Here is an 18,867-nt window from a genome sequence, read left to right on the forward strand (position 1 = left end):
TTTGAGGTTTTGTGTTGAAAAGTTCTTAGCTTCACGGTTTGTAAAACATTATGATTAATTAATATACCGTCTATTATGTGTTAAAAAAAATATATAATTTGAGTAATTATTTAGGATTGCATATTTGCATTATATTTACAAAAAGTATAGATTCTTACAACTTTATTTATTTTATTTTTCATCGAAAATTGTTGATGGTTTAATTCTTGAAAATAAAATACAAAGTACAACATATGCATATAATTAGACACAAAAAAAAAAAAAAAAAAAAGGAATAATTTAACGTCTTATAGAAAATTTCCTAAAAAGTCATATAGAAAATTACTACTTTAATACCCAATAAAAATGATAAGAAAGATATGAAAATATATATTGGTAGAACATATATGGAAGAAGTTTGGTGTCAAATACATATAAAAGTTAATAGTTGGCAAAATAAATAAAATAAATCACAATTAGGCGAAAAAGTTTTAAATTAGAAGATGATACGTGTCATCTCAAAGTTCGCCTTTAGTATAAAGTTATAAATATTTCGTAACTAAGCTATTTTTGAAACTATGACAAATTTTCAAGAATTCGGATATAACTTCGTAGTATTAATAAAAAAGATGGGTGAACTGATAGAACTGAATAGAACTGAGTATTTATTTGTTGCATTAACCCAAATTATACTTTAATGTTCATTTAAATTATACACGTCTCATCATTCTTTCAATCATTCAATGGATGCAATACCAAAAATATACTAGTTAACTTACTATATACTTCAAATAAATTAATTAAAAATAGTAATAATACTTGTATAAGTAAATTGGGCATATGTTAGAGTTGACTTTAGCTTGGGAAATATTTGAGAAAGAAACACTAACCATTGGGATCTTGAATATACAATTAGCGCAATCCACCATCACATAACCAAAGGTGAAAAGTTGCATTAGATCAAGATTCAAGAGTAACAACAAACAAGAAGATTCACAAATATTGGCAAAAAATAAATAAGGTAACTTAGTAATATACATCACAAATTCACAGTGATAAACGATTGACGTCCATGCGACCATGCGACCATGCATATTCATACGATGCAAAGAAGCAAGGGTAGCTTACCCAACAACATAGGGATGAGACTCGAAATAGAGTCTAAATAACTAGGAATGTGTTAAATTCAACCCAATATTAGGAGTAAATGACGGGAGATTAGATTTATTTAAGATGATGAGTTAATAAATTACATGCATGTGAGATAGGTGATTGAGTTAATCTAGTCCAAGCCAGTATATATATAGCTGGTCACATGTTAAAGCCAACACAATAATAAATAGGAATAAACGGCATAATAACCTTGTATCATATTAACAAAGCATTTGTCTCATCAACTTAATCAACTTAATTAGCAATTAGCATCACACACTTATTAAAAAGGCATATAATGATCACAATACGAACTATATATATTAACATTTCAGATTAAAAAAAATGCATATCGATGAATTAAAACGTACCATTAATCCAATTCTTAAGAGGTTGGAAATGGTAAGCGGTTCTATAAGGATCATCGGAATGAAGGGAGGCATGGAGTTCAACATCACCATAACCAAGGAAGAGAGAAATAAGCAACAAAATTGATTTCATGCTTATCACGATGATCGATTTTGAGCAATGTACATGTTTGAATAATATAGCTTAGGGTTACTTATAGTGTATATTAGAGGAAAGAGATGAGAAGATCTGGTCAATTAATTGTTTAAATTATGGATTTAGGGACCCATACACCTAACCAGAAAATCAAAATTGAAGTTGAACGTATCCTTTAACAACTAAATAAAATAAGATGTGGAAGATGGACAGCTCTTAGCTTCCTACAAATTGCAAATTTTGGATTAATGATATTTGGTGAAAGGGAGAGGAGATTTGTTGATTAGAATAATGTAGCGAGTTACATGCATGCATGATTTTAAATTTGCCTTTGTCGGATGATTACTTCTTTAGATGATAAGCCAAACCCATGTACAACACACCACTAGCTATATATTAACACATTCGTCAACGCAATTGATACTGGCCTCTCCATCTCTTAAAATATGAAATTAAATTTAGAAGAACGGTTAGAGATGGAGGAAGTATTATTGTTATCAAGATGTAGATCAGATGAGCCGTAAAGTATTAAAGTGAGTGACTACTTTGCTCTCTATGAGCATGACTCCACATAAACAGGAGTCAAATCTATTTTATAATTTAAGAGTCATTTAACCACAACACTCCAAAACCCCAACTCTCTATTATCATGCACTCCTTTTTTTACTTTTTTTTTAGCCTCCAAATAACTTCTCCCTCTCTAAAAAAATAAATTTTCAAATAACTTCCACTATTATTTATCCTAATAACACACATGCTAGTCCAAAAAACTACTTGCAAAAGAACAAAGTTACCCTCATAACACTGACAAATATTTTTAAAAATCATTCAAATTCAATAATCATCAAAAAAAAAAAAAAAAAATTTAAGGCACGTTTTCTGTGCGACAAGCCACCAATGTGACTACTTGCATAAAAACAAAGTAACCCCTATTACACTGACTGGGTAACCCCCTATAACTCTGAATGAATAACCCTTATAACATTGACGGGGTAACCTCTATAACGTTGGATGAATAACCCCTACAACACTGACAAAATAACTTCCATAATAGTTTACCACACGATGTGGTAATATATCGAAATATAAAGGGATTTTCTATTTGGTACCATTGTAGTTTTGGTTTTTCCATTTGGCACCCAATTTTTAGTTTTAATCCACATAGTACCATTTTAATTTTGTCTTATTCCTTACTATAGCATTTTGTTAAATGTAACATTAGTTTGGGGCAGTTGTGGTCTTTTAATTCTAATTGTGACAGCAAATTCTGATCCTTTAAGGTCATATTGACTTCCAAAACTTTAACCGAACATTTTTTTGCACGAAACAAATCGAAATATACAAATTGGGATATTTTTCTTGCATATTATTAATCCGCGACATTTTTAAGCGTTTTTCCCCTAATTTTGACCTTAAACTTGAACCTTAAGGCCACGAAAGGCTAAAACATCCTCTTGAAACTTTAACCGATCAATTTTAATGACACTCAAGTCGAAAAATACATAATATATTTGATGGAATGCTATAGTAGAGAATAAATTGAAAGTATAATTGTACCATTTGGAATAAAATTAAAAATTGGGTACCATGTGTAAAAGTCAAAACTAAAATAGTACCAAATGAAAATCCCAAATATAAAAGTTAATACTCTTAGCTTATATTTTTCCGAATGAAATATACTAACAAAATAGAATGGAATCAATTGGGGTATCCTTATAGTTTTTAAAATTCATTAGGTATTCTGGGGATTATTTGAATAGATTCATATACTCTCGAACTTAATACTATGTTTGATACAAGGCTTAGGCCACGCCACAATTGTCCACTTTATAAATTCAAGAAGTTTAGGTAGGTTCCATCTTAGTTCATATATAGCAATAGGAGAAGTAGCCCTTTAATCTTATAAAGTGTTTAATTCTGTCATCTTTTAATCAATAATATGGGACACTTATATTACATGCGTTGTTTGAAAATATGTTTGTTGTGCCTTAACAGTTGGCTTTCACAGGCCAAAGCACTACAACCTTCATCCTAGGTGTACGGTGTACATGCACAACAATGGCATTTGGTACTTTTTATTACGTACAACTAAATATTTTTGGTCGTAATTGCACGTTTGTAATTAACTTATACGGTGTATAAGTGTATCTATTTATTAAATTAATTAGGAGAAAAACATAGGCCATTAGTGATCTAAATTGCTCTTCTTTTTTTTTTTTTCTTTTCTTTTTTTTGCCATGAGGATCGGAAACTATATGAATTATTGAATTGCTTGCTGTTGTACTCCGTAAGATCAAAACAAAATATATAGAGCTTAAAAATATATAATGTGCCGCAAGATGTTACTTATTAATTATAATTGTCAGTACTCCAAAGAAAAAGATAATCATACAGAAGTATATTGACATTTTCCTTTTACCGTGTGCATGTTTTTACTCTTCAATCAACAGTATAATTATGTAAACGAATACAAGAAAAAAAAAAAAAAAAAAAAAAAAAAAAAAAAAAAATCAACATATGATCTTTCTAAAAATCCGGTAAAATTGATTTGTAAGTGAGCTAATTTAATTTAATTCGAGTTAAGCAATAGAAGCTTTCTTCATGCTCCAAGCAGTTAGTCCAGTGATTTCAACGTCTGATGTCCCTTTGTTGAACACATATAAATGAGCCTTTTCATTGATTGCCAATGTGGGATATACCCTTGATGTTATCACATTCTTTCCTTTTGCTCCAAAGCTCTCCACTACTGAGTGATCAATCTGTCACGCATAAAATCCACAAATCAATTAAAACCTCGATATATATAATTATGTATACTTACTATACAATTTCTTCTTTTCAAATAGTTGTTACACCCAAGTACATTTTAGATTTCCTTAGAACAATTCCTAAGATTGTTCTGACATCTTCTGAAAGCACATGCTTTTAAGTGCACCTAACAATTTATCGATATAAAAAATAAATGTACTCACTTTGTACATAATAAATTTATCTTATACAAAGTGCCATTAAGCAATTTTAGAAGTTATAGAGCACATAAATTCAGTACTTTTCCCACAGCTATATAGTTAAACAATTCAATAGTAATACTATTACTTACCAAAACTCTCAAAGACAAGCCTTGAAGAACAGGATTCACATCCACAAAAGTTCCATAAGTCGTTTTGTCGTTAGTTGGATTTAGAGAAGACCTACAAACATTATACAAAACAATTAATACACATCTAATCACACATATATCCCTTAACTTAAGAGTATTATTAAATTTGATTGGTCAAACTACAGATTAGAGAGAATTAAAATGTAAGTTACCTGCTTTGGTCACTACACATAAGGACAACAAATTTATTGTCATAGGCTTTGAAAATTCTGAAGAAAACAGCCGTGTACTCTTTTAAGCCCTTGGATGCCAAAGTCATAAGCCCAAATGGTCCAAGCCCACCTTTGACTGAAGCCCCCTTTTTGCTACAAACCAACTGTGGATCAGTCCAACTTGCATCAAACTTCTCCACGTTCTTCAAGTCCTTGATTTTGAATAATACTTCTACATCCGCCTGTCGATATGAGGTGACCATTGATTATCATAAAATAGTATACGTGACTATTAATTTTGAAATCACGAGGTACGTGACAATATTGGTAAAAAGATAGTAATTGATGATGAAGGTGTAGTCCTGTTTTTACCTGTGCTGCGGTGATGCCAGTGACTTCATTTAGTGATCCTCCTTTGATCAATTGGCCGTATAATTTGACGGGATTTTGTCTCAATTTTTCAATATTTGAAATTGGCCATTGAATCAACTGCTTTCCTGATTTGTCAAGCCAAATCCTTCTTGGAATCGTCTGCATTTTCAGATTGAAAATTGTATTAAGTACCCAAATATATTATTCTTTATCCATGTCAAAAATAAAATGGATAGAAAAATCTTACGTGGATCCCGGACCATCCCTTTTTAGTGTCATCTTCAACACTAGAAGACTCATTAGCCCAACCAAGCAAAATCCTCTCCTTCTTAGCATAGTCGAAAAATGTCTTAGACGCGTAATATTTCCCATAGTCATACCTTAAACTTGACTCGTTCATGTAACCCACATCAGGGGTGTACGCATCCTTGGTAGTATTATAACCTCCAATTGTATAAACATCATGCTTACTTACATCCAAGCTAACTTTAAGCACGTGCTTAACGTTACGACCAATTATAGAAGTATCAATACCCATTGTGTTACCGTTAGCATAAACTGGGAAAAAATCGGGACATTCCCACATACCACTAAGTTTATAAGAAAATAAAGGGTGTTTAGCTTGAACCCAATGAACAAAATCTTTGCTTCTAAATAACAAGGATAATCCACGCTGTCCTCGTTTGCTTCCGACGAGCACTCTCCATTTCCCATCTGGCAACATCCACGCAGTTGTGGGGTCCCTAAATGAGGTGGCATTAATTTGATTTTGTGGGGTAGGGAACATGACTGGATTTTGGGGTGCCAAAAACCATTGTTTAAGATAAGGGTCTTTTGTGTCTTTAGGGTAGGCTAAAACTTGGACTTGTTCATATTTTGGGTCAAGTCCAGTGAAGAGAATTGCTGGTTTATTTCCTGGGAGTATTGTGGCTGACCCTGACCAACTTCCATTAATATTGGAAGCCATTTCTGGCTCCATTGTTAATGGTTGTGGTGTCCAGTTTACTAGATCCGTTGATGTTGAGTGACCCCAAACGGGTGGGCCCCATACTACACCGTTTGGGTTGTACTGATAAAATAGGTGATATATGCCTTTGTATAACATCGGCCCTACAAAAACAAAAAATATTACTGTATATATTAGAATTCTTTTCCCGAACGTCTTAAAATATACATACATGGAGTAAATAAACAATAAAATTAGTTTTCCTATAATGTGCACCCTAATTATATTAGTGTTGCAAATGATCCTTCTAATTAGTTCGAGCTGACAATTAATTTAATTGTTGAATAAGACCTTATACTCTCTATAATGTAATTTACAGCTGAAGTAAACTATATTGACCCGATAGGCATCCTCTCATCTCATTGTAACAATTAGTAAATTCTTATTAGCTAGCATGTATATGGTATACACATTGATTATTTTATACGGAGTAGCTTTTAGCAATATATGTGTCAGTGTGGTAATGTTCGAAAATATCCAGGAAAAAATAAAGTTAGTGAAATTGACAGTTTTAATGTAATTTATTAGTCTTCAATGTCAAACAAAGATTATAACAGAAACTATATGTAATGAAATTAAGAAGAAAATTTCGCCAACATATGTGGAAAAGTCAATAATACATAAATAAGTAAACATCTCTAATCAACTACTATAAATTAAATTTATTTAGCCAACAAATTAAACAAGTTTATCTTCTATACGGAATTTCCTATCAAATAATATATGGTTTTATAAATTAGAAGAAGAAGATTAAAAATGAAATTTGAAGTTTATTACTACCTCGTTTTATACTTTTTGCAACTTTTGCCAAAAATGAATGCTACACATAATTTGCAATTAATGTTTTCTTTTCTTTTTAGGTTGTCATTTTTCTCTATTTCTCTACTCATTCCATATATACCTATTTTTCTCTCTCTATCTTATACTCACAAACAAATTTTACCTAAAAGTATATACACCCTTTCAAAGTTGCAAAAAATGTAAAACGGATATAGTAGTAAAAAACATATTAGAAATTGATAATTCTTGTACGTAGTAATTGAATCACTTTGAATCACTAGGAAAACAGACAGAAAGATGCTTTACAAAATGATACGATTGAATAATGAATGGCCAAAATTAAGTCACAAGATCCAAAAAGGTCGCCACTTTGTGACAGCTTGTCAATGTAAAGGTTATACTCATGCGGTGGCTTTTTGAGTTCCATATTTATATATTCAAGAACTTTATTTAAGCAATATTGGTAGGTAGGCTTTATTAATTCCTACAATTTGGCATAATTGTAAACTTTACAAATCATAAAAAAAGTTATTTTTTTCCAACTATGTATAAAAATAGGTTTTAATCTTTTGGTGAGTTACCATAATATTAAGCTTAATCTTTTTGTGAGTTAACATATTTTTAGTGATTCGTAGAAGATGTTACGAGTATAACTTAAGTGTTATGGTCGACGAAGTAGTTAATTTCTGTACTTTTTAATGTATTATCTGAAGTAATTTGCACTCAAAATGTTGCTTTAATGTTTTTAGACAAAATTTTGAGATTTGATCAAAAAAAAAAAAAAAAAAAAAAAAAAAAAAAAAAAAAAAACCTATCACTCAATTTTTTAATATTTAAATAAGAGATTTATACAAAAGTAGAGAAGAATCTAAAGTAAACTAAAACTTTGGAGTACTTGATCAAGTTTACATTTAAGATGTTGACTTTATATTATGTACAAACAAAATAGAAGCACAAGGTTAGAAAAACTAACCATTCGGATCTGCAAATATACACAATAATCCATCCAGTTACGCATTCCACCAGCACATAGCAAACATGGAAAAATAAAAAAGATGTTAAGCTTTGATCATGAAAAAACAAGCAATCAGCATTCATCACCTAAATATATACGGTACATATTTAATTAACTTGATTAATTAATGATAATACAAAAAAAAAAAAAAAAAGTTTTTGAAACGTACCGTTGATCCAATTCTTGCGAGGTTGAAAATGGTAGGCGGTTCGATAAGGATCACCCGAAGGTGGAGATTGCGCGGCTGCACCATAGCCAAGGAAGAGGAGAGAAACAAGTAACAAAGTCTCTTGTTTTGGTAGCTTATAGGAAGCCATGAGTAATGCTTGATATGAATATGAATTGAAGAATATTAAAACTTCGGAAGAAATAATATGGTTTTGAGTTATATTATATGGTTTGGACCATATGTTATTATGCTTGCATGTGTATACGTTTGGGTATATATATAGGGAAATTGTGGATTGGTTTATTAGGATGAAATAAAAAGTCAAACCTAAATATGGCGGGACCCTCACGAAGGTTTTAGGGGTTAATATTGTACTCGTATTATTAGAGATGAAACATCAATGCAAGTGGATAGAGATGTAGCTAATTAAGGATTTGTATGTTAATTATTACAATCATAATTATTAATTAAATAGGTTAATTGAAGTGTAAATTATGTCTATGCTAGTATTTTTTTAATTTTCAAGTGGGAAATAAACAATTAGTCAATTGTCAAAGTTTATATTTCGGTTTCTCAAAACCTCGTGGTTGATGGTGGTTGGCTATGCTAATTTAGAATATCAAAGAAATAAGATATGATACTAGTATTGGTGTACAATTACGGCTTTGAAAAGTAGTAGTCCAAATTGTAGTAAACGAACTCATGCAAGTATTGGATTATATTCTAGCTAATATGAGAGCTAAGTGAGGCCTTGGGTTTTCAAAATTGAAACATAAAGGGAGAGTACGTCTAAGATAAAGATTGGATATAATTTATTTGTTTTATCAAAAAAAAAAAAAAAAAAAAAAACATTAATCATCATCCTTTAACATATTTGACTTTAGTTTATAAGAGTAATCTTCATTTATATGTATGAGTAACCTCAATTTTTCATAAGTGTAACCTTATATTCCATAAAAGTAACCCAAATTCATTATACGAGTGAATTCAAGTAATTTAGAAATAAGTAACTTTATTTGTTCATTCGAGTAATCCTTATTCTTTTGTTTTAAAAAATAAAAGAACAATTCCACTTATTTAAGAGAGTAACCCCTATTTCTCATTTAAGTAACCTACATACGCGTTAAGGTAAATCCATCACCGTAACCCCCCTATTACTTAATTAATTGTCTTATATGTGATTATGTGAAGTGGTCACACCATGTGACTAGCCACATATAAAACTTTGTATTGACCTTAACTTGATATAAAAATTCATATTGCGATTGATAATAAGAAGTCTTGATGATAAATAAAAAAATAATGAATAAAAAAAATTGAAACACATTATGAATGCACATAAAACAAATAAAACGACATTCATAACAACACACAAGTACAAGAAAGAAAAAATCTTTTAACATAACATTTGAGGCTATCAATATAATAACTTCATAGTTTTTTTTTTTTTTTTTTTTTTTTTTTTTTTTTTTTTTTTTTTTTAACAAACTTTCAACCACAAATCCTCAAAGCTCCAATAGTATTTAAATTCTGTGCACTTTTTCCCCCCTTGTTTTTTCTAATAAAAAATTAAATCCCATTATTTTTCACATAACTTCTTTTATAATCCTTAATAAAAATAAAAATTAAATTAAATCCCATTATTTTCACATAACTTCTTTTATAATCCTTAATAAAAATAAAAATTAAAAAATTAAAAAAAAAAAAAAAAAACTTCTAACTTTTTATCCTCCAAAACCATTAAATTTAAAACATTTTTTTTTACATTACTGTTTCTGTCTGAACCTAACTTCCCCAAGAATTCGGATCTGAGATTCTGATACTCCTATCGGCAAGCTGAGAACCTACACAATGAGAAGAAGTTAGCTAACCCCGTGGTGGTCCGGGGATAACCACTCCGATGACAAAGTCAGAAAGTGTTTAAGAGAAATAGATAAGTAAGAGAGAGAAGGTAGAGAGAGAGAGAATGTGTAATTAATTCCCTCATTAATGAGGTCTTACCTACTATTTATAATGATCTACCTTGACAGGTGGCTCTCATCCATGCAGTACCTTCTGTGCCAAGTGTCGAGCTTCTGCTGCCACGTGTTGAATTCTGACAGGCCGACATGTCTTCCTTCTGGGACATATCGGCATCCTCTCACAATTGTTCAGGGTTTGGTCACGTGCTTTCAAATTGTTTCTGTCTGAGCCTAACTTCCCCAAGAATTCGGATCTGAGATTCTGATACTCCTATCGGCAAGCTGAGAACCTACACAATGAGAAGAAGTTAGCTAACCCCGGGGTGGTCCGGGGATAACCACTCCGATGACAAAGTCAGAAAGTGTTTAAGAGAAATAGATAAGTAAGAGAGAGAAGGTAGAGAGAGAGAGAATGTGTAATTAATGCCCTCATTAATGAGGTCTTACCTACTATTTATAATGATCTATCTTGACAGGTGGCTCTCATCCATGCAGTACCTTTTGTGCCAAGTGTCGAGCTTCTGCTGCCACGTGTTGAATTCCGACAAGCCGACATGTCTTCCTTCTGGGACATATCGGCATCCTCTCACAATTGTTCAGGGTTTGGTCACGTGCTTTCACAAGATATCGGTCATACCCAGATATCATCCCATACAGTTAGCCCCCCAAGTGAGGACGCATGATCAAACGTCATCGTTCTCAGTTAATGTAGGCAACAACTTAACCTAACTAGACAAACTTTGGGTTTCACTTCTCATTCCTCAAATTTCACCTTATGTTGGAAATTTCATGTGGCAACATTTCTTGTATTCTGTCACGCACTGTACGTTAACAAAACTTTATTACTGACCTTGTCGTTGCCGCAGTTTGTTATACCCGCTTGGCTTATACTCAGACACATTATCAGACGAAGCTTGAGAATATCTCAGAGACTCACATCTTTTGCTGAGAAGATTTGCTTCTATATTCTTTTAAGCTCTATATTCTTTTCATTGTGTAGGTTCTCAGCTTGCCGATAGGAGTATCAGAATCTCAGATCCAAATTTTTGGGGAAGTTAGGTTCAGACAGAAACAATTTGGCGCTAGAAGGAGGGGCATTGATCACTTCTATCGCCTAAGAACCTCACACAAAACATATATATAACCACGATAACCATGACCGGGAACAATGGAATACCAGTAGAACAACCCCAGATAGAAATAGTAGATGAAACCCATACCCTAGAGGGTAATCAGTTTCATATGCCGATAACTCCCCCTGCAGGAGGAGGGGAGGCAGAGGATCCTATGGCGACATTCACTCCAGATGAATTGGAAACGGCCGCAAGGGTGATGAGTGCAATGAGTAGGAAGAGAAAGGAGGCTGAGGCGGCACGGGCCGAAAGAGAGGCTGCTCAGGCCGATAGAGGTGCATCGCACCGTAATCAGGAGGAGCAACACAATCAGTTGATGAACTCGTCGGGGAGACCCCGACATGAGTCGCCGGTAAGATCGCATACAACGTCACGGCGGGTTGAACAATCCTCAAGTCACACCGTGAGTACCAGAACTCAGCAGCAGAGAAGTCCGCAGGCAGAGGGGCAAGCAGTGCGAACAGTGGTGCAGTTAAGGGCATCCCCATTTGCCCAGCACATCTTGGATCAGCCAATGGAAAAGGTGAAAATGCCGACTTGTAGATATGATGGAAGAGGGGACCCTGCAAGATTCATAACGTCCTATGAGGGGCACATGATGCTGTACACCATCTCGGACGCAGTCTGGTGTAAAGTCTTTCCGACAACTTTGATTAGGGTTGCAGCCGACTGGTTCAACAACCTTGAAGTTGGGTCAGTGGATAGTTTTGAAAGATTGACTGAGATGTTTGTGGGTCAGTATGTCAGTAACAGCGTGAGGCAGAGAACCTCTGGAGAATTGATGGCCGTGGAGCAGAAACCGGATGAATCTTTGAGGGATTATATCAGGCGATTTAACAATGAGGCAAACACCATTCCAAAATTGCAACAGGAAATAGCTGTGATGGCTTTAATGAATGGATTGGTTGATTCTGATTTTAAACGGTATCTAACAAGGAAAAACCTGCCGACGTTAGCAGCGGCGTTTAGCAAAGCTCATGATTACATAAAGAGTGAAGAATTAATGAAGACATGTAGCAGACATGCCATTGCCGGAAAGGGTCAAAGTCAGTATGAAGGGACATCATCTGGAGGAAGTAGGCCGAGAGCACCTGCCCCGGGAAGGGGAGGAGGAAGCCGGCAAGATACCAGACCGACAAGGCTGCCAATGAGATATAGCACCTACACTCCCCTGAATACACCAAGGGCAGCAATTTACTCAGTAAATCAGAACAGAGAAGATTGGTCAAGGCCGATTCCCATGAAGGCAAGGCCAAGGGATGTGAAGAAGTATTGTATGTTCCATAGGGATGTGGGACATTATACGGAGGAGTGTACACAATTGAAGGACAACAATGAGGAATTGATCAGAAAAGGGCACTTAACACAATACCGGTTGAATGCAGGCAGGAATCAGCAACCGGCACAAACAGTTGAGAGGCAACGGATAGAAGCAAGGCCTGGAAGGACGCAAGGAAGAATAGTCCGACAAGGGGATGCAGGAATACCACCGTTATCTACTGGAAGGGTAGATGTGATAACGGGAGGACCAATTCATGGAGGGACAGTTAGTGGGGCAAAGAAGCATTTGGCGGAGCACCGTCATCTAGTTTGTGCTTTGGACGTAGACAACCGTCCTCGACCGGCGTCAATACCCCAAGTTGTATTCACGGAAGAAGATGCACGAGGTGTAGTGTTCCCGCACGATGATCCGTTAGTCCTGATAACCAAGATAAATGGGGCTGACATCATAAGAGTGCTGATAGATGGAGGTAGTTCAGCAAATGTGTTGTTTATGCAAGCTTTCAATGAGATGAATATAGGAAGGCAATACTTGAAGCCGGTATCGTATCCTGTGATCGGGTTTAATGGGTCGACTGTAAGGCCAGAAGGGAGTATTGTGTTGCCGGTAAGGATGGGTGATGGGCCACAGGCAAGAGATGTGATGGCAGAGTTTCTGGTGGTGGATGTTAAGTCGGCTTACAACGCAATTATCGGCAGACCGATAATACATGACATGCAGGCTGTTGTATCAACTTACCATCTGGCAATAGCCTATGTGTCGAATTTGGGTGCTGTAGAGAAGGTGTGTGGGGGTCAGGTTATGTCAAAAGCTTGTTATGTGACAGCTTTGAAGAATCCGGTTGGTAATGTTACGGTACCATGTAATCCAATAAGGGAAGGTGAGCCGACTGTTCAGGATTTAACCATGACAAACTTTGATGCAAGGCCTGAGGAAACGTCAAGGCCGTTACCAGGGGGAGAAACTGTCCAAATTGAATTGCAACCAGGCGACCCGAGTAGAACAGTGAAGGTTGGGGCTGATATGGATGTGGATACTAGGTGTAACCTGATAAGCTTATTGCGTGAGAACGCCGACGTCTTTGCGTTCTCAGCAAGAGAGATGCCGGGAATACATCCAGAAGTGATGGAGCATAAGTTGAATGTGGACAGAAAATTCAGGCCGATAAGGCAAAAGAAACGCAATTTCTCAACTGAGAAAATAGAAGCAATTCAGGCTGAGGTAAATAAGCTCTTAGCGGCAGGGTTCATTGAGCCTTGCACATATCCAGAGTGGTTGGCAAATGTAGTAATGGTGAGAAAGCCGACAGGGAAGTGGCGAATGTGTGTGGATTTTACAGATCTCAATAAAGCTTGCCCTAAGAATTGTTACCCATTACCCCGGATAGACAGGCTGGTAGACTCAACCTCTGGTCATGCTATGCTTAGTTTTCTGGATGCATTTTCAGGATATCATCAAGTCAGCATGCATAAGGCTGATAGGAATAAAACAGCTTTTATAACAGATGTTGGTGTATATTGTTATAAGGCAATGCCGTTTGGGTTGAAAAATGCCGGAGCAACCTATCAGAAGTTAGTGGACAAAATTTTTGAGAAGCAGAAAGGACGGAATGTTGAGGTATATGTGGATGATACAATAGTGAAGAGTAAGGAAAAAGGGGACCACATAGCAGATCTGAGAGAAACATTTGAGACTTTAAGGAAATATCAAATGAAGTTAAATCTAGAGAAGTGCGTGTTTGGGGTTAGATCAGGGAAGTTTCTAGGCTTCATGGTCAGTGAACGGGGAATAGATGCGAATCCAGATAAGGTGAATGCGGTACTTCAAATGAAACAACCAAAAACCATTCGTGATATACAGAGATTGACTGGCAGGATGGCAGGGTTAACCAGATTTATCAGCAAATCAGCTGATAAGGCACTTCCGTTTTTTATGGTATTAAGAAAGAATAAGGCATTTGAGTGGGGAAAAGAACAAAGTGATGCCCTGGAGGTAGTGAGGAATCATCTTAGATCTCTTCCCACAATTGCCAGGCCCGAGAAGGGAGAAGTGTTGCAGTTATATATCTCGGCATCACCAAAAACGGTAGCAGCCGTTTTGTTAGTAGAAAGGAAGAAGCAGCAACAGCCGATATACTTTGTCAGTCATGTTTTGAATGCGGCGGAGCGTAGATATCCAGTGATAGAGAAAATGGCGTTAGCAGTAATAGTGGCAGCTAGGAAGTTGAGGCCTTACTTTGATGCACATCCAATAGAGGTGCTGACCAATCACCCTTTAGAGAAATCACTGCATAAAATGGATACATCTGGTAGGTTGCTGGCATGGGCAGTTGAGTTGTCGGAGTATGAAATAAGCTACAAGCCTAGAACATCAATTAAGGCTCAAGCATTATCAGATTTTATTGTTGAAACCACATACACCGATGAAGAGGAGGAATTGGGAACATGGCAGGTATCAGTTGATGGATCAGCCACAGCAACGGGGGCAGGGGCTGGAATTGTGATAACGGCTCCGGATGGGAAAATGTTTGAATACGCCATGAAATTTAAGTTCAAGGCAACAAATAATGAAGCCGAGTACGAAGCTGCGGTAGCCGGAATGCAATTGTCAATAGCAGCAGAAGCAAAACGGCTAGTTTTGACAACTGATTCCCACCTGGTATCAAGTCAATTCAGTGGGGAGTATGAAACCCGAGAGCCGGCAATGGTGAAATATTTGGAGAAGGTGAAGCAGTTAGCAGCTCAATTGCAATACTTTGAGATTAAATTAGTTCCGAGATTGAAAAATGCTCAAGCAGATGCGCTGGCAAGATTAGCAAGTTCAAATTTTAACGACTTGGAAAGGACAGTCATGGTGGAGGTTTTAAAGCAGAGAAGCATAGATGAGATGTCGACAGAGGTGTTATGTGTTGATGTTGGGAATCAATGGTATGATAAAATACTGGCATACATCGTTCATGGTGTAGGGCCGACAGATAAGTGGGAGCTGAAAAGATTGCGGAAGGATAGTGTGTGGTTCGTTATGTACCAAGGCCAGTTATACAAAAGGGGGTTTTCACTACCATTGCAAAGATGTATAACGGATTTTGAGTCAGCAAGATTGATAGAAGAACTGCATGAGGGCATTAATTACACATTCTCTCTCTCTCTCTCTACCTTCTCTCTCTTACTTATCTATTTCTCTTAAACACTTTCTGACTTTGTCATCGGAGTGGTTATCCCCGGACCACCCCGGGGTTAGCTAACTTCTTCTCATTGTGTAGGTTCTCAGCTTGCCGATAGGAGTATCAGAATCTCAGATCCGAATTCTTGGGGAAGTTAGGTTCAGACAGAAACAATTACTTATATTGTTCATATAATATACATATCCCGTGCAAAATGGACACTCTAATTGTCTAGTTCTAATAATTTAAGAAGTTGATTATTTCTTGTATTAATGATTTATCCAACGGCTACAACGCGCTCCAGACGCCATGTTACTTCCCTTCGATACACTTATTACACTAAATTGTACAGTAGTTCCTATAATTTAGATCTTGGAGTAAAGAATATACTACTACTTAGATTTTGGGTTTTCCCACTGGTACTACTTTACGTAAGATTATTTTTTCTAATTATAATATTTAGATGAAATCTAAATTACTAATTAAATTTACATCCATGTCATTAGGCGTACCACTCTCGCTCCAAGTACATACGGTGCTGATATTTGTCTACAACTACTAGTCACTCCAAGTACATATGGTACTGATATTTGTCCACAACTTACATTACATTTTACTACTAGTCACTTATGGTCGCTTTAATTCGGTATCATATTTTGGTCAAACTTTGGTGGTTTGTTTCTATTAAAGTACATAAAAGAGGGGTTTTAAAGTATTCGTAATTGCACAAAATTATTTTTTTCATATTATATGTAATAGATGGTCAACGGCGTGTGGTTTCCTATACAAGTAATCGACTGTTTTGTAACTAAGGTCCTACGGCTCCTACCATAGTTTACTAATAAGCAAAGAAAGTTAAGTTAAATAAGCATGCGCATCTAACATTGATCTGGCCCTTTCGACGAAGGATAAGTACAGCGGTCTTGTATGTATACACTAGCTAGTCTCCGCTTATCATATGTAACAATAAACCAAACACCAAATAATTTACTCACTAATATGTAGGCATATTAAGCAAAAGATAAGATAATTGAAGAAAAGTATATACCTCCGTTTCATATTATTTACAATGATTTGACATGAAGTGTGAGTAGAAAATGTCTAATCGTCAAATAATATAAAACGGTATATATTTTAGGGTTTTGAATCATGTGTGTACAACTATACATGAATTTTTATTACAAACCAAACTAAACCAAAAAAAAGAGAGGGATGGAATTTTTCAATTTGGTAACCCCAATTATTGGACTTATTTAACCTTTTCACGAAAATAATGTAATGAAGTTGGGAGGAAACAGGGATATACAATCAATACGTATGAATATATATAAGGTGAGTGACGTTGATTCGTTGTTAAATACGCAACTCAATTAGCCTCACAAAAAAAATCAAGTCTATTTTTAAATAATACATAGTTGAAAGTTGATGAATTTCACCGACCAAAATTGTAGTTTATTCCACGGGAAAGAGGTTTTTCCATACACTAGTATATTATAATTTGACAGAAAAAAGGGATTTTGCTCATTACTCATTACTGTATAATTTTGTGTGAAAAATATTTTGCCTTTTTTTCTTTTTGAGAAGTAAGTTGTTGACATGTAATAACAATACAATAAAATATACTGTAATATCAATCCAATATCAATCCTGTATATCTATAATTCTAATATAGAAATAAATACACCGTATGTCCGTATGTATATACTCCATACTTAGTATAATACTGGTAGTAGTTGAATAATATTAATTGGCACATTGGTTGTAGGCTACTAGGCATTGAAATCTTGTAATTTTGCAAAATTCCACGATTCCTAGTTTTCAACGTGTGAACTAAAACACGTTCATGCACTTAATTACGAGTAATATGGTTTCAAAACATATATTTGACCTGCTTTTGTGGTTTATAGATACTATAAAACATATTCATGTGAGATATTTTAATATCCACTTTTTAAAGTTTTACAAATTGATAATTAGTGATATTAATCGTTAAAACATGCGTTGGCAAGCGTGATAATAGAAAGGTGTCAACTAAAAAAAACAGGGGAAGTATATACATATACGATACAGTATACCCTTACTATTTTGGTACATCTTAATGTAACATGTGTAATGAACAATAAATTTTGGAATGCTGTTTATATAATTACTTTAATCATATCTTTTATTAATACTTGTAATGACCGCTTAGTATATAGTACTTTGTAGATTAAAAAAAAAGTGCAGTATTAGAGTAGTTACGTTGTTAAATTAGTCTCAAAATATATATTGTAAATATATAAACTATTTATAATGGTTTTTTGTTTTTTTTACACGATAAGATACGGAGTACCTCTTTTATCACAAAAGAGGTGGGAATTATTTATAATGGTTGCTAATGAATAATTTAAGATATTATTGTTAGATTTATTATTAGCAAACCTTCCCAAGCTAAGCCAATAGAAATACGAATATACGATGGTAAAATATTCTGAGATACAGAGTACAAAATAGATGGAGTTGTTTAATTTGTTGTACGATAAAATCTTATAAGTCGTGAACTGATTATTGAAGTCAAAATATAGCCGCTCTCTTTTTTGTGCTTTATGATATTTGATTTTAGTTTTGTGAATATTTTACACGAAGCATGATTCCCATTGGACAAAAGGGGTATGAAATCGGCTAACCGCCCTACCATAATCTACGTAATAAGGAGGTGGAACTATTGATTTTATCCCTTCTTTTATCTAGTCAAATTAGCGGTATAAGTCCTATAAGACTTATCTATCTATCTAATGATTTTCCCTTAAATAAGTCTTCATTTGCTTGTTAAAAAAAAAAAAAAAAAGTCTTCATTTGGACCGAACAATAATAATATTTATTTAAATCACATGTTATATTGTATGAACTTTGTCTCACCCTTATACTTCTTCCTCTAATTAACTCTAATACTATACAGTACATTTCATATGAAAAGAGAAGTACAACTAAAAATATCCTAAACAATTAGCATGAAATGTATTAGGTTCTTTGATTATTTCCTAAAAAAATTATTTCCTT

The 18,867-nt window shown here is 34.6% G+C and overlaps 1 protein-coding gene across 1 annotated transcript; it reads right to left on the reverse strand.

The window, feature by feature from the left end:
* Positions 1 to 4,012: 4,012 nt before the first annotated feature.
* LOC145571441 (fructan 6-exohydrolase-like) lies at positions 4,013 to 8,488 on the reverse strand. The gene is made up of 7 exons (XM_081630473.1): positions 8,290 to 8,488; positions 8,079 to 8,087; positions 5,567 to 6,429; positions 5,320 to 5,478; positions 4,948 to 5,189; positions 4,736 to 4,826; positions 4,013 to 4,394 (listed from the first exon to the last, which is right to left on the reverse strand). Exons 1-7 carry the CDS (start codon positions 8,435 to 8,437, stop codon positions 4,215 to 4,217), a joined length of 1,692 nt encoding a protein of 563 aa, XP_081486599.1. The 5' UTR covers positions 8,438 to 8,488; the 3' UTR covers positions 4,013 to 4,214.
* Positions 8,489 to 18,867: the final 10,379 nt, after the last annotated feature.

Source organism: Chenopodium album, chromosome 12 (assembly GCF_948465745.1).
Source record: "Chenopodium album chromosome 12, dcCheAlbu1.1, whole genome shotgun sequence".
NCBI lineage: Eukaryota > Viridiplantae > Streptophyta > Magnoliopsida > Caryophyllales > Amaranthaceae > Chenopodium > Chenopodium album.